The sequence below is a fragment of the Crinia signifera genome, chromosome 11 (genome assembly GCF_055691185.1).
Source record: "Crinia signifera chromosome 11, ASM5569118v1, whole genome shotgun sequence".
Classification (NCBI taxonomy): domain Eukaryota; kingdom Metazoa; phylum Chordata; class Amphibia; order Anura; family Myobatrachidae; genus Crinia; species Crinia signifera.
Window position 1 is genome coordinate 6,155,456 of NC_139227.1, and position 22,823 is coordinate 6,178,278.

Consider the following 22,823-nt stretch of genomic DNA (forward strand, 5'->3'; position numbering starts at 1 on the left):
CTCTTTGCCTCCATGTAAATATCATTTTTAGTTTGTGTCCTTACATTTCTGGACCAGCATGAAATACCCTTTAAAAAAATCTTAACCACTTAAAGGACCACTGAAGCTTAAAATACAAGTTGCCTTATAATAAAGAACTGCTACAAGTATATATGTAAATGTTCCCATACTGTAAACAGAACATGAAATCGATGCTGTATTTACATTTGCGACACAGATAAAAGAATGTTCTGTCATCGGCAGAGGTGGTTGAAAGAGGCTACTGCGAAAGTCAATGGGAGCAAAGACAAGGGAGTGTGCTGTGTCGAAGGGATTATCTTCATAACTTACCCAGAACACCTCAAACAGAAGAATTTTAAATACTACAGATTTTTGTTAGAAGATATGTTCAATACATGCCAACATTTATACCCCTATGACACATAAGGAGAATGTTCAGATTGGGGGAGGGGGGGATGCAAGACGTTTAAAATAGCAATCCTGTGTAAGTTAAAAAGTAAGTCAGTAAGTATGGGACTGATTATCATTTTCTTTGGTATCCTTTTTCATATGGCAAAAAATATTGTCTGGCAAACAGTGACAAATCTTTATGTCATGTGATGATGGGAGGGAGAATTCACAGTGCCAACATAGACCAGGGGAGGGGCCTCACAACTTTATGTGCCACCTAACTGCTGCCATGGAAGTCCATAGCCAAAATTCAGTAGTACAGGTTGGATCTCCCTTATCTGTGTATTCCAAAATATTCAGAAAATCGTGTTTTTTCTGAATATTTAGTTTTTTTTTTAAATTGCCCTTTTTTCATACTTACCTCGCCCCCTGATGTCCACAGCGGCCTCTGGAATCCTCTTCAGTGGCATCTTCGGTCCCAGGGGTGCATTGCGTGAGTTTGCGGGTGCGCCGGTGACGTCACCCTTGGGAGCAGAAGATGCAGCTAGAAAGGATCCTGAAGGCCGCTGTGGACACCAGGGGACCATCGTGGTACCACCAAGGGACCAGGTAAGTATGGAAAGAAATTATATCCCAAAATCCGAAAAATACCCTCATCCAAAATGCTCCTGGTCCCGAGCATTTCGGATAAGGGATACTTAACCAGTACTGTGGCAGCCGAAAGAAAACAAAAACAGAAAATGATAAATTCCCACATTCATCTTATAAGGTGTGTAAACATGGTGTGATTTTTGGCTATCGATCTTGACTATATAGTCAAAATCGATAGCAAATTAGCTCAAATCGCACCGTGTTTAGACGCACCCGATTCCGATGCGATCCTGATGTGCGGCCCTGCTCGTAGGAATCAGCAGTGTAATGGTTAGTATTACTGCCTCACACCACTGAGGTCATGGGTTCTATCCCCACCATGGCTCTAACTGTGCGGAGTTTGAATATTCTACCTGTACTTGGATGGGTTTCCTCCGGGTACTCCGGTTTCCTCCCACAATCCAAAAATCTACTGGTAGGTTAATTGGCGCCCAACAAGTTAACCCTAGCATGCCTGTGTGTGCGTGTACATGTGGTAGGGAATATAGATTGTAAGCTCCACTGGGGCAGGGACTGATGTGAATGTTCAACTATACTCTGTAAAGCGCTGCGGAATATGTGTGCGCCATATAAGAAACTGTTAATAAATAAATTATAGATCTTACGGCTGTATATTCAGTTGTATGAACCATTTTATTGGACTGGTTATTAAACTTAAAGTCGGGCCCATTCTGCAGATTTAACTGTTCATATTGCTAGTATGAGGGCATGAATGAATACACTTGCAAATGTAACTTGGCAAGAAGACCTACAAATTAATGCAATCTCAATGTTCTTAGTTTGCCAAACAAATGGTTTCCTCTAACACTTGTCAAAGTAATCCACATTGCAGGGTTCCTATGATCTGTTTACAAATGAATGTCAGTATTTTGTGCATTGTACGTAATAGACTCTACCTAACATTGTATGTTTTGGATTGGCCAAGTAACCCTATTGTTGCTGCTGGACAGCATTGGAACAACAAGAGTTTCCAATCAGACTCTCAAAATGTTGTTCCCTGCCAAAACTTTCAGTTTTTGACATTCTAGTCTGTTCTTTATTGTAGGTTCACTCCACAGCAATATAGCTTTTTAGAACATTTGAACCAAATAAATTGATCAGTGAATTTATAAGATATTACCTTAAGTATTGTTTATGAAAATCTTTTCTGTACGTCATTGTTTCTGTACTGTATTACATTCAATTTATATGTTAAGCACCTTGAGTCCTACTGTAGAACTGTAGCACTACATAAATAAAATTATTATTATTATTATTATATTGCAGGTGCAAAAAAAAACCACGTGAAGCGAAACGCGCCAGTAGACTCTTGCAGTACGTTATATTTCATCCAGTTATTTACTTACATGGAAATCTGCATTCTTGACATCAGGATAGACCTGCTTTGCCGACCAGTGCGGTAAGGTAACCGTCATTTCCAAAACCTGACTAGAGGCAGGCACGAGACAGCACACTGGCCACCTGTCAACGGTGTGCCACAGGTCCAGACAGAGATCCAACGACTGCCCAATCAGGACAAGCGCTCACGACTGAACGCCTTACCGCTGTGATCTAGGGTACACTCCGGGAGTGACACACGCCAGAACAACTACATATTCATCGCTTGGAATCAGACCACTGGTCCCCATTGGAAACATCAAGGGGGATTATTACAATAAACTGATTATATGCATATGCCCTATTAAAGTCCCAATATTCTCAATTAGAGGCTGATACAGTATCACCTGATTGGATTGCCATTATAAAAGGGGTGTGGTTTATGGTTCCGACGGGATCCCGATAGTCATTAGCCTGAGTGCGTAAAAAGTCGGTTGCTCGCTATGCTGGCCACCTATTCTATTCTCCCTCTATGGGGGTTGTGGACCCCCACGAGGAAGAATAGCTGGTGGCCGTCAGGAACCCGGCTGTCGGTGTTTTAATAACGGGTAAATGGCTGTCGAGACCCCATCCGGCACCCTATAAAAGGATATACACTTTAAGTGTGCTGAGTAATATTGATAACTAAAGTTTACTTTTGAAGTACTACATGCGTTTATGATATTGATGGACTCTGTTCGATGAATGTCCATTTATATTTCACAAGAGAAATTAAATTATATTTGCATAGTGTTGTGAAAACCATTTTTACAGGTGGCCACTTGCTTTTTTATTACTGTTTAATATTGACTTACTAAAAGCAATAAATTAACAAGATTCCATTTTTTAACACGTGTAGTATTTTGTGCAGCCCTATAGCACAGTGCAAATGACATAACGAAAAGCAAAAATCTCATATAAAGCTCTTCTCAATGTTCCTAGTTTGCCAAACAAACAGTTTCCTCTAACACTTGTCAAAGTTATCCACATTGCAGGGTTCCTATGATCTGTTTACAAATGAATGTCAGTATTTTGTGCATAGTGAGTAATAGACACTACCTAACATTGTATGTTTTGGATTGGCCAAGTTTGCTGGACTTTTTACTGCTGCTGGACAGCGCTGGAACAACAAAAGTCTCCAATCAGACTTTCAAAATATTGTTTCCTGCCAAAACTTTCAGTTTTTGACATTCTAGTCTGTTCTTTATTGTCGGTTCACTATGCAGCAGTATAGATTTTTTTTTAGAACATTTGAAGCACATAAATTGATCAGTGACCAAGAAGAGAACAATTCACGAATTACTACCAAGTATTTAGTCTACATTGCAGGTGCATTGTCCATGATCCTGCAAAATCATTCTGGATTTTAGCCCACAGGCTAAAAACCTTTGCTGCATAATTATTAACAGGACGGTGTTAACGGGGAACTAATGAAGTTAACTTTAAGTACTTGAACAAACATCTGGAAGTAATGGGACTGCCAGGAGTGATTAACCCTTTTTTGCCACCTATTGCTTGTTCAATAATGTCTAGCTGTTTTAGAACTTTAAGGACCTTATACAGGATTTAACTTTGTTGGCATGGGGACCTATGTTTTTTTAGTGTGCGTGCGCATATGCAGGGTGCGTGCACCCACGGCAAACATTCTGTTCAACGGGTGTATGCACCCAACACAGCAGGTGGAGCGCGGAGAGGGGCGTGGGGCGCTGGCCAGCACCATTAGCATATTGGAACGCCCAGCGTTTCATTGGCGTTCCCAAGAGAACACTGGGCATTCGCATGCTAATGCTGGCATGACGGATAGGCAGGGGACAGGCAACTGACATCAATGAATGCCAGCTTCCCGCCCACTTCCACCTAAACGGGCACGCATATGTAAGGTTGCTCAGAGCCACCTTACATATGCATGCACCCGATGGTCGGCAACCATCGAAAGATGTGGGAGGTTCCCCCTGGCCTGCGAATGGATGTTACTGGCTCATTTTCGTTGACAGCATATCGCCAGGCGGGATTCAATGTCTCGCTTCGCGACTGTCAAAAAGGGTGAGTGTCCGCATAAACGGCCATGGATTGTCGAGATTCGGCCGTGAATGCGACAATTCATGGCCGTAAATGACAAAACGGGCCCAATCGGTCTCTTCAATGCTGTCGGACTAGACAGCATTGAATAGACGCCCACCGCTATTTCCCCCGTTGGAAATAGCGGCGGGGATTGAATACCCCTCTTAATGACACAATTAAGTAGTTCAGTTGAAATTTTTATTGGGGACAACAAGTTTAATAAATGTCACTGAAAAAATCTCATCACAGACATCTGGAAGATTACAAAACTACCGAGCACCATGAAAACCAAAAATAATGTCTGAGGGTCGCATGCGGTCAATGATTAGCCAGCTCTAGTATGAGGAAAACACGTACGTCCTGTACAGAAAATGTCTACAACTTTATTTATTTACGCACAAAAAATATTTTACAAAGTGTCTGATAATGTTCATGGTAAATGTACAACTCTCAAGAGATTCCGCACAGATCAAAGTTAGATACCGTACAGCACAGCAAGAGAACTTGTGTTTCATAAAACACAACAGATTTCAGCTTTGTAGATAAGACAGGAAGAAAAAAAAAAAGGAAAAAGGGAGTGATGTGTACAATAGAACCAGAGAATACACTTAGCGACTAGCTGCGATTCGGGTACATCACTGCTACGGATAGCATTCCCTTTAACAGCCAATAACATGAGTACGTGTTGCGAACCCAGGTGGGCAGGGATGCTGGTTGTGGATTGAGGAGTTGTTGGGTACACGGGCGGGAGATAGTTGGGGGTCGTGGGGGAGGGTTGGATCGACACTGATTTACACACACAGCAGTGTACACATACTGTACTGTACACATATATATATATATATATATACACACATACAGCAGTGTACACATAAATACATATACAGCACTGTACACATATAGCGCTGTACATATATATATATATATATATATATATATACATATACACACACACACACACACACACATCACTGTACACCGATATACATAGAAGTGCCCAGGGACACAGATGATGGGCGGGCACAGGGACCGTGGCATCTTGGCTGCGGGGGGCGGCGACTCTCACATGTCTCCTTCATACATGGAGCGCAGCACCCCTGCTGGTGAGGGCGGCAGCTTGCGCTGGTTGACGCAGTAGTGTGGGTTTCCCTGAGGGAGACCTGGCGGGGAAGGGGGGGTATGATGTCGGAGATTGAGGAGGGGCTGGGGAGGCTGGGCTGAGATCGCAGGGGGGGGGGGTTTGCAGCTGGGATGTTGCCGGGGGATTTAGAAGGTGCTGGGGAGAGTGAGCCGGTGGCGGTCAACGGGTGTTTGCAGGGGTAGGAGGCTGTCTGGCAGAGACACAGAGCTGGGGTATTGCAGGGGGGATTGCGGTCGAAGGGGGATAGACAGACACATTCAAACGCCGGGCGGGTGTCCAGCACTCACATTGTGTGTAGTCGGCGCGGCAGCATTTTCTAGGAGCTCCTCCATAGGCTGAGGCGGGCAAAGGGGGCAGGCTGGATTAGGAGCAGCGGCGAAGTGATGTCACGACACCAAAGCTGGACGCGCAGCGATATATTAAGAAGAAGGGTTCACAGTGCGCTAAGACTAAATACACAAATGCATAAGAAGATTATTTAATAAAAAATACCCAACAGGCATAACATTGTATATACAAAATAAAATAATATAGATCAATACAGCATTGGATGAGATTCTTTCAAATGTTTGATGTTTACATAGATCAAGTACAGTATGTGTATAGGGACCAACGCGTTTCGTCATCTCAATGACTTCATCAGGGGAAGTGAAAACGGCACATCAATTGAGCGATTTGTACATAATCTGTCAAAGATGTGGGTCTCCTTTAGGTTTTTGAGACAGCAATCCAATGGGGGTGATTCCAAGTTTACGAACAGGAAGTCACCAATGGTAGTTCTTAAAAAAACTCTTTGACTGACTTAAATAAAGCTGGTGATCTGTCAGAATACTCAGTAAACGGCAATCAGATCTACAGTACTCAGTATCGGCACACAGATAATAGTTTTGTGAGTGGGGATGTGCACTGCTGGGATCCAAAGCTAGAATGACAATATCAGCAGCAGCAGCATAAGGAAAATGAGATACAGACCATGCTTGCTAAATGATGTGATCAGGGTTGGGCTGATCAGCAGCAACTGTGTTTTGCTGATAAGAGTGTTTCCAGGGCAGAGGAAACGCGTAGGGGCGTGGCCTAGCGTCGCTGAGATCGTGGAGCCAGAGAGAAGGAGTGTAACCTCTCCAACCTGAGAATTGTTTATGCTGTCCAAATCGCGGCAATTGTGAGCCGCTACATGTGGTACGTGACCCCATCCTCTGTTTGTGATTTGTACCTTCAATAAAAACCCTTGATTTTAAAAGTGGTAATTTGCGCTATTGGAGCGCCCGCACCAATCTTTTCCAGATTCACCCACCTGTTGGATACAGGAGAGCCCTTTTTGGGACAAAAGGGTGGAGCAGCCGGCTACATTTAAAGCTGTGTGCAAGATTCAATCAACACTGTGGTGTGGAATACACCTGACACTAAGGGATCAGAACGATCTTCCACTTGGGACTGGTATTGTTCCTTATAAGAGACTCATTAACCTATTGCACACTGTTATTTTTTTATATATATATATATATATATATATATATATATATATATATATACACACACACACACACACACTCACATATAGGAAAAGCTCAAGGTAGCTGAGAGAATATAAAGATATTTTAAAAAGTAATGGTTAATGGGCCCCATACATCAGCAATCACAATTTATGGATTTCCAGATACAGGGATTTTTTGGCCAGATAAATGGATTTTACAATCTATCTGACTTTGCCCACACATTACAGATTTATTTCAGTGATTGGCAGATTTTTCCATCTAAAGATTGCATCTTCATATCTGGAAATTGCCCCAATCGATTGTCATTTCAGCTGTTTATAATGTAAATAGATGAAGAAGACGAATTGGGAATGCCCACACATATAAAAAAGATCTGCAGATAATACCAGATTATTAAACATGTTTAAAAACCTGATTAAGTAATCGATTGGCGATTTTGATTGGGATTGCCAAAAGGGGGAGCCCACACATCTAAAATTAATTGTGGCAATCATCTCCATATCTGAAAATTGTCACAATTACTTGCTGATGTATGGGGCCCTTAACTCAAACATGCGTTTCCCCTGGTTTTATTCGTCCTAGATTAACCCTTTGAGTGCCAAGTTAATTTGTCAAAATAGGTGTGAAAATTGGCACGCAAACATTGTTTTCCTCTCAATGACCTGTAATGTATCATTTATATAGGAAATATCCTTTTCACACCATTTAAAAAAAGAAAATGATATAATAAATGTGAGCGAGGCTGCTATTTTTACAGATATTTTGCACATCTCGCAAAGAGATGTGGGAACCCGAAGGGTAGAGATATATTATGGCAAGCCTAACTAACTAAGAGAATAACAGGAGAATAAGCACACGTTTCATGATGGATAAATAATAATGCAATAATACCAACTGCTAATAATGATCATGCTGGAGAATTGCTTATGGCAATAATACTGTAGTTCTATACATAATATTACTAGTGGGGGTTAGTTTACAGCTGTAATTAGATTTTTGGGTCTTGAATTCGAAAGGAACACTGCGAAATTCCTGCTGTAAATATAAATATAAATCAGGTTACTGCCAAGTTATATGTTGTGTATAAGAGTATACGTCTTTCACACACGTATTGGCTTAATAAATATGGCAAATTAATAATAAATTAGGTTACATATTATGTTAATCTCTCCTTCAGAATACATCAGATTATCAGTAGACACAAACTCAGCTACGTCCAAGCGGAATTTATAAAAACTATATGTAGGGTTTTCGCTAAAACTGAAATGAGCGATCTCCGAAGAAGTGACAGCGACAGAGACTCCAGGCCCTCAGTCTTATAAAACAAGATGGCTTTCAGAGAGCACCTCACAATATACTAACTTCACAGAATAAAAAACGGGTTTAGCTAATATAGTAATCAATAAATGTAATCTTGCATCCCCATCAAAGGACCCCATTTTCTGCAATTTTTCTATCCCTCAGAATTGTGAACATCGCTCACAAGCACTTTGGCCTTTACAGACGGGACAGTCACTAAGCAAACTCTGCTAAAGCACTATGGCAACATAACTGAAACATTTGTGTCTTAAGGCCCCCATACACTAATGAGATTTGGTCCGATTTGACCTGATTCCGATGGATTGGGCCAATAAATCAGACCAAATGTCATGTTTTAACATTTCGTCAGACCCAATTCACGGTCCCGTGAGGATCGGATCGGAGGCGGGAGGTCAGACTGGCTGCACGTAAGATTTGCTACATTTTATGTGCAGCCTCCAGGCGAGAGATGCTGCAAGCCAGACCAGAGAGGCAGGCAGGGGACACAGAGGCAGCGGGGGGTAAACGCCGCTCCCTCCACCTTGCAGCCCCCTGCTCACCTTTCTGTTCCCCCTCGCCGACTCATCGGCGTCCCAAGTCCGCCGCCCCCCTGCTCCCTCCACCTTGCAGCCCCCTGCTCGCCTCTCTGTTCCCCCTCGCCGACTCACCGGCGTCCCAATACCACCGCCTCTGTCCGCCGCCCCCTTTCAGCTCCCTGAGAGTTATATATGATATTTCTCATGCGATTTATCATATGCAAACTGGGCACATGAAGTGCTTAACCGTGTGTGAATGCTCCTGGAGAATTCAGGTCCCACTTGTTGTTAGGATAAGTCGGACTAATGTATGGGGGCCTATAGGTTACAGTCTTGTCACTGGTAAGGAATGGATAGGCTGATTATCATAAATGCTCATATATAGGCATACCATAGTATAGGCTTCAGGAACACTTTAAACATAAGGACAGAATAGAAATGTGGCTAGGGGACAGCTTCCCCCCTTCAAATATTAGAGAGGTGCCAGACAATGTACTGGGTTGTACGATGCAGTGAGGCAGCATCTAGATTTATCTAGAGCAGTGTCAGAATGGAGATAGTACTGTTTGCGGCTGCTGCACCTCCCCCCCCCCCCAGCCCCTCTTCACCCACCTCCAGGGCCCTCCTCTACTTGCTACCAGCTACAGCGGCTATTTACTGTGGGCAGGACTCCCCTTATGTCCTTTATGCCCCTCACTTGATAGATAGATAATCTGTGGTTTAACTGGTAAATTCAGATGCTCCCTGACGGGAAAGACGTTCGATGAATGAAATAAAATCTTGCCCCCACTTAAAATTGTTGTGGCACCCCGGACTTTAAATATATACTGTACTTGATCATGTGCTCTCCGGCTTAAATTTAGATATTAGTACAGTGGCTCACAATTTTTTTTGAATTACGGCACCCTAAAGTATCAGCATTTTTTTTATAGCACCCCTATCTTAAAAGTTTTGTAACAAAAATATAAAAACTTTAATTCCAAAATGGTCTCAATAGATGAATCTACACTTATAATCAGAGAAAACATACATTTTTACACGTACATCTACAATTAATTCATGATTATATGTATGTAAATGAGGCCCTCTGGGAGGAAAGAAAAACAAACATCTGTTTCGTTTTATGTGAAGTCTACTACCTTCTAATCTATTCTAATCTATTTGATGTCTGTTCAGAAAGGGATTGGGAGAGTTTACCTAAAAAAAAACCCCATAACAATGTTAACTATCCTTTCTTAGTAACAAATACAAAATGTTAGAAATATGCATGTGTTCATGATTAAAAGTAGATTTTGCGTCATACATTTTTATGATATATTACTTATTATATATAGATTAGTTTTTGGTTGCTGCACAGGAAAACAGAAAAAGTTGATGGACGGAGACAACATTATGGCTGCTTTCAATCTAAACGGATAGAACGGATTTTTTTTTATTTTTTATAAATCAGTCTTCTTTTAAATTTCCATTTGTTTATATTCCAGAGTAATTTTTCTGTGTAATTACATATTTTGACTATTTCAAAAATTTCATAATCAACAATAAAATAGTCAATAAATGTGGATAAAAAAATGGATCTTTTGTGCCCTGGACCAATCATTGCCAATGGATATTCCCTATAAATTTTTAAGCTTGCGAGTAGGACTCTCTTACCTCTTTGGGGGCAATTCAATATGTGCCGATATTTCCGACAGGGAAAATATCGGCACTCACTTATTTAATGCTGCCATTAACGAAAGCATTGCAGAGTCTCAGAACCGACTTTTTTTTTTTTAAAGTCGGATGTGTTATGTTTAAAACGGGAGCGGATTGTTGAATTCACGGCCATGTATCGACAATCCGTGCCCGTTATCATTGATCCACAGACTTTTCCACACTCAGCAGCCGGAACTCTGAATTCCAACTGTAGATTTACTGTCGGATCAAACTAATATTTCCCGGGGTTCCGACAGTCGGAAACCCAAATTGAATACCCCACTTTGTCTGTTATTATTGCCTACTCTTATTTTATTACTGTTAAGCAAAATGGAGTATGCAAGCAGTATAATGGCTTATAAATTATAATGGCTTATAAATTTGCCATGTCTCAATTTGCCATGCAGGAGTCGCAAGGTCCCGAACCACTCTGTTACGGTTTGGTGTCTTTTTTTTACATCTCAGTTGCAACAAGATGCAACAAGGGCACCAGCAGAATGTGCTGATTCATTTGAAATGTTATATTTGTATACATTGTATATTGTGTGGCAGCACGGACGGCGTAATGGTTAGCATTACTGCCTAACCGCACTGAGATCATGGGTTCCATTCCCCCCATGACACTAACTGTGCGGAGTTTGTATATTCTCCCCGTGCTTGCGTGGGTTTCCTCCGGGTGCTTCGGTTTCCTCCCACAATCTAAAGTATACTGGTAGCAAAAATTAACCCTATAATGTCTGTGTGTGTGTGTGTGTGTGTACATGTGGTAGGGAATATACATTGTAAGCTCCACTGGGGCAGGGACTGATGTGAATGTTCAAATATTCTCTGTAAAGCGCTGCGGAATATGTGTGCGCTATATAAATAACTGGTAATATTAATAAAGAAATAAACACATAGCGCAACAGAACTTGTATTGTAAAAAAGTTGAAGCTGCAACATTATAGCACTATGCCTACCAATTCAGAGTCACAAACACATATAAAAGTGTAGCTTATCAAATTAATTTGCCAAGTCCCCTGACGCATATTTGGCTAATAAAGATAGCCAACACTAGCAAAGATTCACATAACCTGTTTGGAGTGACTGCAGCAGCGGTGTATGAGGACACATCTGTAGCTGGGACGTGTAGTTCCACAGCAGCAAGTGGACCCAGTGGCGGAAGTACCGGAGACAACGGAGTCGGTTGCCTCTGGGCATTTGAACTTAAGGCGGCACACGACCGTCTCCATTGCCTCCGGTGCCCCAGTCACTTACATCAGAAGCTCTGCAGCGTCATAAGGACGCGGAGCAGCGGTGGCGCGGTAGGAGTTAATCGAGCAGTAGGACTCGGCAGTCAGGAGGTGGGGGCACTGTCTGAGTGACACTGCTGTCAAACTCCGCCTCATGACAGAGAAAGTCCTACTGTCCGTGCCCATCTCCCGCTCCTTCACCCGCGCTGCCGCTGCTCAGGTTGCGACTGGAATAAGGGCTAACGGACGTGTTGGGGCGGGGACAGAGTGCTTACAGTAAGGCACACACCAGGATCACTTTTCAGCGTGTGACTGTTTGTGTGTTTGGCTGTGTATGTGTGGAGTGTTTATCTGTGCATATGTGGCGGTGTATGAGGCCACGTGTGTGTGTATATGAGGCTGTGTATGTGGATTTGCGTGTGTTCATATGTGGCCATGTGATCCTTAATTTGGCCCGGCTACAGGGGTGTTGGTGTTGAAGGAAGAAGGGGCACCATTGTTATTTCGCCTCCGGGCCCCTGGTGGGAACTTACGCCACTAAGTGGAGCACGTGTTGAATACACCTTGTGTAAGAGTTTATGCCTCAGTATGTTCAGCGCTATGGAATCGTACTAGAAAATGAGTTTCAACCAGGTTCCAAACAATGTCTTAAAATGTTTTACCTGTAAAGAAATTTTAAAAAGAAAAAGAATAATATAAAGAAGATGAAGGACGAAGAAACCACGTTTGTAGATCTGACCGGGAAGATATAGTCTAAAGACTGCCAAAACCCGAAAGCAGCAATGGAGCCGATGCAGCCGCCAGGAGCAGGTAAGTTACCGCTAGTCATCCAGGGACGATATGGAAGATTGCGACATTATGACCATGTTCGATAAACTATGCCTGACCGTTACTCACTTTGCATTGGCTGCTACTGACACTAGACCATTGTAGCAATGAGCAGTGTGGCGTGTTAGAGTGTCATGGGCAGGCTTGTGCTTGTGGCTGCATTATCTCTTGCACTACCACAGACAACGTGGCCATATTTTGTGGAAGTACACGGTGGAATCTGCGTGGCCCAGAACTTAAGGTGAGTGCACATTAGAGGACAATTTATTTTATATAGTTTCTTATAAAGCGCTCAAATTCCATTGCGCTTTACAAAAGGAGAAAGTGATACAACAAACTGGGTTGTAACAAACCGACATAGAGGTAGAAGGGCCCTGCTCGCAAGCTTACAATCTATGGATGCAATGTAAAATATTCTTTCCTTAGTTTGCTGGTATGTATCGGTCATTTACAAAGTGCACTTTTGTAGGGATGCAATACTAGATTATGATAGTGATTCTTATTATTAATAATAACTTTTATCTATAAGGACATGCAAACAAGGTAATCAATGATTTCCCTTGACCTCCCGGACAAAGGATAGAATGCATACACACTGCGCAATCTTCCAAAAGATATCGTCAGAGGCCAAATCCAGGAGTTATGCTGTCATTAACAAATCTTCTTAATTGTTCAAAATCTCAGAAGTGACAGACTACAAGTGGCAATGCGCATCGTCATTGTGATAAATCATTCATATCGGTCAGTGTGTACTTTCTGTCAGTCACAATATAATTTGTTATGTTGTCTAATGTGTAGATAACTTTACTCCAGCAGTCACAATTGGTCCAATGTTTGTGTGGCGGAGTGCACAGACCAGACGATGGATCTACGGTCAGCGTTTCAAAGATCATCTCACGCTTGAAGATGCGGGAATGCTTAAACTAGTATTTGCATATCTCTCCACTTTAACGGACTATGGGATCACAGTTGTCTCATCATTAAGAAACAGCTGTGAATCACGGTATTATTAAAAAACAAAAAATAATACTAGAGGACATGGCGATCAGTGTGCTTGAAATGTCATAGTTAGCATGCGATACTAAATTGTCCTTTGTCTGCATTGGAAAATCAGAACACACACAAGTGCTTCACATCACTAAAGATATAAGCTTTTCATCTGCATCTCTACCCAGAAGCCCATGCATGAATCATGCCTTTTAAATGAGGACTCTTTGAATTTACTTTATCTTGATCTAAAGCCCCGAAAGGCCCAGGAATGGTGGACTTTATAAAACAAAATACATACATTTTAATATGTTTTTTCCCCCAGTTATTTCTGATTTGGAATGGTATTATAAATGAAGCAAACTTAGATTTCTGAAGGGTTTTTTTTTGTTTTACATTCATGGTGAAAAACACTGGTGGAAAAGAAAAAAAAAATATATTTTTTTGTTATCAAAACGTCTTTTAAATGAAAAGGTTTAACATTTACATTACAAGGGGGCTTCCAGCAAATTCTCACCTCGAGGGATAGACAGAAAATAAATAAGCAGTCTGATAAAGGTATCCTTAATATCTGAATGGAAAAGACGGATACAGTACAATACAGTTTCCTAGACATTTCTGATAAGTGAATTCATAGAAACAAAGCACGGAACCGCAGGAAAACATACACAAGTCAGACAACATTGTATTAGATGTATTAATAAACACTAACGTTTGTAGAGTCTGATTAAAGAAAAAATGAAAGTGCAAGACACATTACTGATCCTTATGAAAATATTAAATAGCCACTTCTGAAGGCCCATACACACTGGGCGACTTTGAGATGAAAGTTGCTCAAAACAGCAGGCTTGAGCGGCTTTCAGCTCATGGCCGCCCAGTGTGTATACCCCGGTGATGAGCGCTGCTGCACACTCCCGCAACATCGCCGGGAAAGCCGTTCATCTGCTATGAAACGCCGTCCTCCTCCCCTCCGTCTGCGCCAGGCAGGGAGAAAGCTGCTCAGTGTGTATGAACTGCCTGGCAGCGGCTGATACACAGTTCAGCGGCGCTGCCCAGACCCGGGGACACAGCTGTGGTTTTTTTTTTTAGGGAGCGCCGGAAAAAACTTGCCCCAGTGGGGAGCGAACCCTAAGAAAAAAACACCACTGAAGGGGTTAAAGAGATGGAAAAAACGGAGAATAGTGTGAAGGCTCCCATACAGTAGCGCAAATTGGGCCCTTTTTCACATTATTTTGACACATACGGCCGATAAATTGTGTGAATAGTGTCACATCTTGTATGAAATTTACTTCCGATTCCAATCCGATTCATGGTCCCGCAATAAACTGATGTATTGTATGTGATATAGGCTATATCATATAGCATTCAAGAGGTATTGCATGCAAGGCTGCATGCAATACCTCGGGCAAGCGAGGAATGGAATTGGTTGTAGAACTAATGCCAAGGATAACGTACGTGTCCTCTAACCACTGGAGGAAGTCATCCCATTTACTACATGTTCCCATTATCAGTTACCTTACCGTAACCCTTGCTCGGCCTGGAGAGCAAGGGTTAATATTTATGAGGTTATCCCTAGTGATGTGTTTGAGGTTTCCGTCTAAGCTCCAGGAACCAGCTCTATGGTCCCTTCACGTGTATTATGTAAGTTTTTGCTATTGAATATATGTTGTTGTTGTTGTTGTGTCCTTATAACATTATTGTGTTATGTCAGTGTTGCTCATTGTTTTCACCTTGCAGCACTCTAAATAAGATTTTAAAATTGCCAAAAAACGCCATAAGATCCTCACAGGGCAAAACACATTGGCCCCCACAGAAAAACCCAAACATATTGGCCCCCATAATCACACTGGTCCCCACAGGTAACAAAAATAAAATGCATTGGCCCTTTACATAAAAAGAAGAGACCAGTAAATAACAGTTGAACTGGTGGTGGCTGTAACTGGTTTGGTCATCTCTAGATCTGGGGGCACACAAGAGAACAGCTCAGGGCACACTAGTGTCACACGGCACGGTGGTTGAAAAACACGGTGTTACAGTATGTATTCTCATCTTATATACGTAAAGACATTAAACCATACTTTTAAGGGGAAGCAGTAAATAAGTCAACTCCAATGTTGTCGACAGTCAGCATTTTAAGCATGTTGGCATTACAGCATTAAACATGATGCTACACTTTGTAAGTACAGTTGTAATGCAGACATGCCTAAAATAAAGTAAAATACATTGCCACAGTGTCGGCATTCTCCCGATACCCTACTGTAATGCTGTTTGCAGACTTTTTGTATTTTTTTTTCCCGTAGCAAATAGTTCTGAAACTTACAGTAAGCTCTCTGCTGCTTTTATACTTGCTGCGGAGCAAACGTTAAGTATATGGTATAGATGTATTGCTGATTAGTTATAATTAATCCATACATGCATTATAAATCATGGTACTTGTTTCCTAGCACGGCGCCCATCGCATCGCAGACCATAAGGCATACGATGGTATGCGATGCGATGTTATGCAGGCCATGTTATACAATTTTAAATTGTATAACATCGCATTGTATGGCATTGTATGCGATTTAAAATTGTATAAGCACCCGAATGGGTTATTCAATGTAAAAAGTGCCCCCTATAAGATAATTAACCGTGATGGGTGCTTAGTATGTGAAAAGCACCCCCAACGGCACCCCCACTATCAACGCCAACCTGAAGCATGGCGAGCGCAGCGGTACGCGTCCTCTGACCTTTTCACAACCCCACTATCCACGTCAGCGTGAAGTCGATGTTATATAGTGTGGCGAGTGCAGCTAGCCACGGAGCCCGAAGCGTTGCGCGAGGGGACGCGGAATACATGTAAAGTAATGCGCATGCGCTCGCCACGCTTTGGGCTCAGTGGCTCGCTGCGCTCGCCACACTATATAAAATCGACTCCACGTCGATGTGGATAGTGGGGGTATGAAAAGGTCGGAGGACACGTACCGCAGCCCCCTCGAGGGCTCGCTTCGGGTTGCCGTTCATAGTGGGGGTGGCGTGGGGGTGCATTTAACATTGTAAGCACCCATTAGGGTGCTTATACAATTAAAAATCGTATAGGGGCTTATACAATTTAAAATCGCATTGGGTGTATAGCATGCGATGCGATTATATGTCGTACGACTTAATATCGTGGGCGCCGTGCTAGGAAACAAGTACCTAAATCACTGGTATCCACAGGGGTGCCCTCAAAAATTGTGAGGCATGGGACTGACCAAATAGACAGGGGGTCGGAGCTGTGGATACTATACCATATTGATCTATTTTATAAGTGAGATGACACCCCAAGCCCCGCTTCAGTCACCTCAGTGAAGAGATGTAGCAGCCATCATTGCCTACGCAGGTGCATACTAATCACAGCATTTATTAAGAGTGCTTGGGCTGCCGATAGACACACCAGTGATTACATCATAGAAGGTAAGTGCCGCAGGTGCGAATATACAAACACACATTGCACCAGTCGCAGCCTTGATGACCGCTGCTACATGTGTGTGTGTGAGTGTGTGAGTGTGTGTGTGTGTGTGTATACACCACATATTGTACAGGATGTAGCGCCGCTCATTCAGTGCTGGGGCTCGCCAGACCACCCCCACTGTCAAACTGGCGCACCATCTGACACACACGCGAGTCCCAGTTTCCTGGCGGCGGGGGAGAGGAACTCCGCTTCAGGGAGACGGGCAGAGTTAGGGAGGAGCGGGGAAGTCGGATTGGGCGGCGAGGACCAGCAGCGAAGTGGTGGGGACTGGCGTGGAGCTCTGTAGTAAAGGGACACACGTGCGTCCCCTTCCGGCAGCTGGCAAATCTACCGCCAGCAGGGCCAAACATTTCCAGCAGGGCCAATGAACCACCATATATGTTATTGAACTTATCCACGACAGCCGACCTATGGGTAAAATGGTGACTGAAAACCAGTGACATTACAGCTATGAGAAAAGTTAGTGACAAAGTGAAAATCGTCAGAATCATAGTTACAAACAATGCGTGACACCTCAGCGTAGGAGGCCTTACCACACATCACTGCTACACTGTGTATTTTGCAATGTCAGCTGAATGGTATGAGTCTTATGCAGACTTCAACGCAAAGAAAGCGTCAATGTTCTTATGCAGACTTCAACGCAAAGAAAGCGTCAATGTTCTTTCATGGTGTGTTTAAAGCTATTATTATTATTATTATAATTATTGCCAGTTATTTGTATAGCGCAGACATATTCTGTATTTACAGAAAATATTTTGGCATTAGTATCAGTTCATGTCCCAGTGGAGCGTACAATGTATATGCCCTACCACATCTCAACACACACACGTTCACTGCAGGATTTATTTTGTTGGGAGCCAATTAACCGTAGTATATTTCTGGGTTGTGGGAGGAAACGGTTCATATGAAGAGCTGTGAGCATCTATGTGGACAGACCACCTCTAACTTGGCTTCCCGGCAGTCGCCATTATCACGGCCTCCCAGAAAACACCTCTGCAGCCAACCACCAACATAACCTCCATACGTTATTTTATCCAATTACATCCAAATCTACATAGTAACTATAATGCCCTCAAAGACATTCACCAGACTTGACCAAAGTATTTTCAAAAAAGAGTCGCCACGTTTTGTTCCTACCAGGACCTTTCTCACAGTCGCCACGTTTTGTTCCTACCAGGACCTTTCTCACAGTCGCCACGTTTTGTTCCTACCAGGACCTCTCTCACAGTCGCCATGTTTTGTTCCTAAACAGCAGCCAGGGAACAGAAACATCATGGTTATTAAAAACACCCAGCGCATGGAATTTTCAGCTAATTTTCACTGCACATGGATTAAATATCCATTTACTGCATTGTTCCCGCAGTCTCCGAGTGCCGCTTATTTCTTGTCCTATATACTGCTGAGGCCTCATCCCCTCCTGCCAGAGGGCACCGGAGCCAGTAAATTGGGGCATTCACCAGCAAGACCTGAGTGCCGGTCTCTTTGATTATATATATATATATATATATATATATATATATATATATATATATATATATATACACTCGTGTAGGCGGCACACCAGCAAATAAATCAAAGTAGGCTCTGCTTTCTGCAACGTTTCGATGTTTTATTCACCACATCGTCTTCAGGCAATAAAAAACACAGCAAACAAGCATACTTTATATCCCCACCATAAGACACGTGATACAGGTAACCCGGCCCACCGCAGGGAGGAGGACACCAGAAACTGACATCCCTCACTCACCTGAACGGTGGCCATGGTAACCGCACACCGTGTGATTTAAAAACAAAGCTTCAGGCAATAGACATCAGATCAGCTAGGCATATAAGAAATGTAAATATGCTTGAATAATTGGTGACATAATGTCGCAAGAATAATTAGAAACATTCTAGTAGCATAAGGGCTATAATATACAAAACATGTAACAAATATAAAGAATTTGACATGAAAAAACATTGTATAACATATACGTTTTTTACAAAAATGCATGAAGACCAAGATATTCATTTAAACCATAAGGAGACAAAGTGTTTAAACGAAATATCCACCTTGACTCACATTGCAATAATTTTAAAGAACGATCACCTCCACGTATATCGGCCGGTATGTGATCAATAATGATGTATTTGAGTACAGACAAATTGTGTCCTGCCTCCAGGAAATGCCTGGAGACCGGTTGATCACTATGCCCGGTGGAAAGTGCCGTGCGAATAGCATGCCTATGAGCAGCCATGCGGACACGCAGTGTACAATCAGTCTTACCTATGTAGCTGAGTCCGCACGGACAGGTAATCATATAGACAATGTAAGGAGTCTGACATGACACACGGTGTCTGATACTGTAACGCTTGCCACTGTATGGGTGACAAAAACTGTCACCCACCACCAATGAGCGGCAAGTCGTGCAATTCAGACACCTATAGCAACCTTTGCGATTGCCCAAAGTAGGGGCTGCTGTAGCCGCAGGAGAGGGACGGGCTATGTCAGCCTTCATTACCCAATCACGGATATTGCGGCCCCTGGTGTAACAGGGCATAATACGGGTGGACTCAATCCCAAGATCAGGGTCAGACTGGACAATGGGCCACAACTTTTTGCAGATTTTGTTGATGCCAACACTAGCGGTGTTATAGTGGTTCACCCAGGGCAAGCGGGGGGCTTCTGCATTAGGTCTTTTAATATTGGACAATAGTTGCTGGCGTGGAATCAGCATAACCCGTTGTTTGGCAGAATTTAATAACCCAAGGTCATAGCCCCTGTCGGAGAACCTGGTAAGCATGGCATCAATTTGAATATTGGCCTGTTCATCAGAGCTGCAGATCCTGCGTGCCCGCAGGAACTGCGAGAAAGGAAGACCTTCTTTTAGTGGTCTAGGGTGAAAACTGGCTGAGTGCAGAATAGTGTTCCTGTCAGTACTCTTTTGAAAAAGAGTAGTGTGGAACCGACCATCCTGTAATGTCACCGCCACATCAAGGTAATTGACAGTCCGCTCATCGATGTTATAAGTTAGCTTAATTGGGCTATTGGATTTATTGTGACTATCGATGAAGTGTTCAAACTCACAGCGAGACGCCGCCCACAGCAAGAACACATCATCGATATATCGAACAAAAAATTTTACCCTCCCAGCAGCAAGTGGGTTAAGAAAGAATATATCCTGTTCTACCCGCATCATGTAGGTGTTGGCATACGATGGGGCCACATTGGACCCCATCGCACACCCCGACACCTGTAGAAAAAACTTCCTGTCAAAAAGGAAGTAATTGGAGGTGAGGATCATGTGCAAAAGATCACAAATGAGGTCAGAATCAGGGCCTGAATACGCCTGATGTGTGGTAATCAACTCTCGTACAGCACCGATCCCCTCATCATTAGGAATTACAGTATACAAACTACTGATGTCGACACTACACAGTAGACAGTTTGCAGGTAGATTCTCAATGCTAGCTAATTTGTTCAAAAAAGCAGTGGTATCAATCAAGTGATGTTCATAGTTGACAATACAGGGTTGCAGTAAAGTATCAATGTATACAGCACAGTTTTGGAACAGAGACCCGCGAGCAGCAATGATGGGGCGCCCAGGAGGATGTTCAAGGTTCTTGTGCACCTTCGGTAATGTATACATTAAAGGTACAACCGGGCACTTGGGAACAAGTGCGTCAGCAAGAGATTGCTCAATGCACCCATCATTGACAGCTACCGCGAGTCTCTGCTCCAGGCGTTTCTTAAACACAGCAGTAGGATCACCGTCCAGGGCACGGTAAACTGAGGAGTCAGAAAGCTGCCGCAAAATTTCAATGCGGTAATCCTCAGTATTCTGAACGACGATCGCCCCGCCCTTGTCGGCGGGACGAATCACCACATCAGTATAGGTCGACAATGAACGTAATGCAATATATTCTTTATTAGACAGGTTCTTATACACCCTAGTTTTTTTATGTGTACCGATCAAATTATGTACCTCAGAGTCCAGCATGCGTGAAAAAGTCTTAATAGAATGGTTAATGGACTGTGGTTCAAAGTGTGATTTGCGCTGCAGCTTACGTAGCTGAGGAGGTATAATGCTATCCGCTCGAGTATCAGGTAAGTTCTTAAAGTGTTCCTGTAACCTGAGCTGGCGGTTAAGCCGAAATTTCTCTATTTCCCAGTCAAAAGCTCTAAATTGGCTGGTCGGAACATACGATAGCCCACGTCCTAATACTTTAGCTTCATCTGAGGTAAGGCAACGGGAAGATAGATTAATTACCGGTTCCTGGGGAGCGGTGGACGGCCTCTCTTCCTCTCTCCTCGACCTCGACCGCGCGCGCTGGCCGCCTCTCCTGGTGTAACGTCTGCGGCGGCGCGGCGGCGACCACGAACTCGTGGCCCTAAAGGGAGGGATGTAGTGTTATCCTGGGAGCCACCAATATCATTGTAGTCGGAATCACTCGTAGATGAAGTATCTCTACCAGGAAACCCTCTCTGTCCGGTACGACGGAATCTGCCACCGGATCGGTAATTACCTCCACGTCTGGACTCAGTGTTCCCTCCACTGATCCAGAGGTACACCTGATTACGCTCATAGTCCATGCAGACCTTAGTTAATTTCTGCTTCTTAAATTGTAATAGGTCCTGGCGGTAAGCTGCAATCTGTCTGCTGAGTTTAGAGAGCCAGTCCTGTGAATCATCACGGGTAAAAGAAATCTTGTGCATTTTTTCAAACTCCTCGGTTTTAACACGGGCTGCACTCAGCTCTCTGCTAGCCTCCTCGATAACGAGCAGCATTAGATCATAGCTGCACTTATTGAGGACAGCTATCCACCTCTTACAGAAGTTAGTATTAAAGCGTCCAATTGTCGGGCAATTCTTAACCCTGAATCCCCTTGGGATCATCTTCTGTTTATAATAGTCGCTTAACGTAACGGCATGCAGATGGAAGTCCACTTCTCGTTGTTTGAGACGGACCCACTCACGATACATATAGTCCAATGATCTTGGTTCATCACACAGGGCTTCTTGGAGCACTATACCCTCAGCGTCAGTATCCGAGAAGGAGAGTGCTAAGCCTTGGGTAGCTTTAGCCACATTGATGTTGTCCAATATGCAGCCGTCAATGGAGTCTGTGCCTTCAGCCATACTGCTTAGACAATGTTCTGTCCCGCAGCGGGGATACGAACTCAATCAGTGGGTGCTCAGTCTCAGGTGCGCGGTCTGCCTTCCGACGGCGCACCATACAATACAGTCTCTTTGGGAGACAGCACACTCACACAAGGTAAAGGTAGTGGCGGGTGCCAAGCCAAACGGAGCAGCCTCAGAACGGGATCTCCACAAATACACTCGTGTAGGCGGCACACCAGCAAATAAATCAAAGTAGGCTCTGCTTTCTGCAACGTTTCGATGTTTTATTCACCACATCGTCTTCAGGCAATAAAAAACACAGCAAACAAGCATACCTTATATCCCCACCATAAGACACGTGATACAGGTAACCCGGCCCACCGCAGGGAGGAGGACACCAGAAACTGACATCCCTCACTCACCTGAACGGTGGCCATGGTAACCGCACACCGTGTGATTTAAAAACAAAGCTTCAGGCAATAGACATCAGATCAGCTAGGCATATAAGAAATGTAAATATGCTTGAATAATTGGTGACATAATGTCGCAAGAATAAT

The 22,823-nt window shown here is 43.3% G+C and overlaps 1 protein-coding gene across 5 annotated transcripts in view; it reads right to left on the reverse strand.

Annotated features, from left to right (window-relative positions):
* The window catches only part of FTO (FTO alpha-ketoglutarate dependent dioxygenase), a 256,447-nt gene that overhangs the window by 149,572 nt on the left and 84,052 nt on the right, over positions 1-22,823 (reverse strand). Inside the window, exon 8 of one of the 5 annotated variants that reach the window (XM_083165325.1) lies at positions 18,309-18,409. The exons of 3 other annotated variants lie outside the window; for them this stretch is intronic. In XM_083165325.1, the coding sequence (XP_083021451.1) occupies positions 18,314-18,409 (96 nt within the window). In that variant the 3' untranslated portion in view covers positions 18,309-18,313. Of the gene's footprint in view, positions 1-18,302; positions 18,410-22,823 lie in introns of all 5 variants that reach the window. One more of the 5 variants, XM_083165324.1, reaches the window with a different exon arrangement.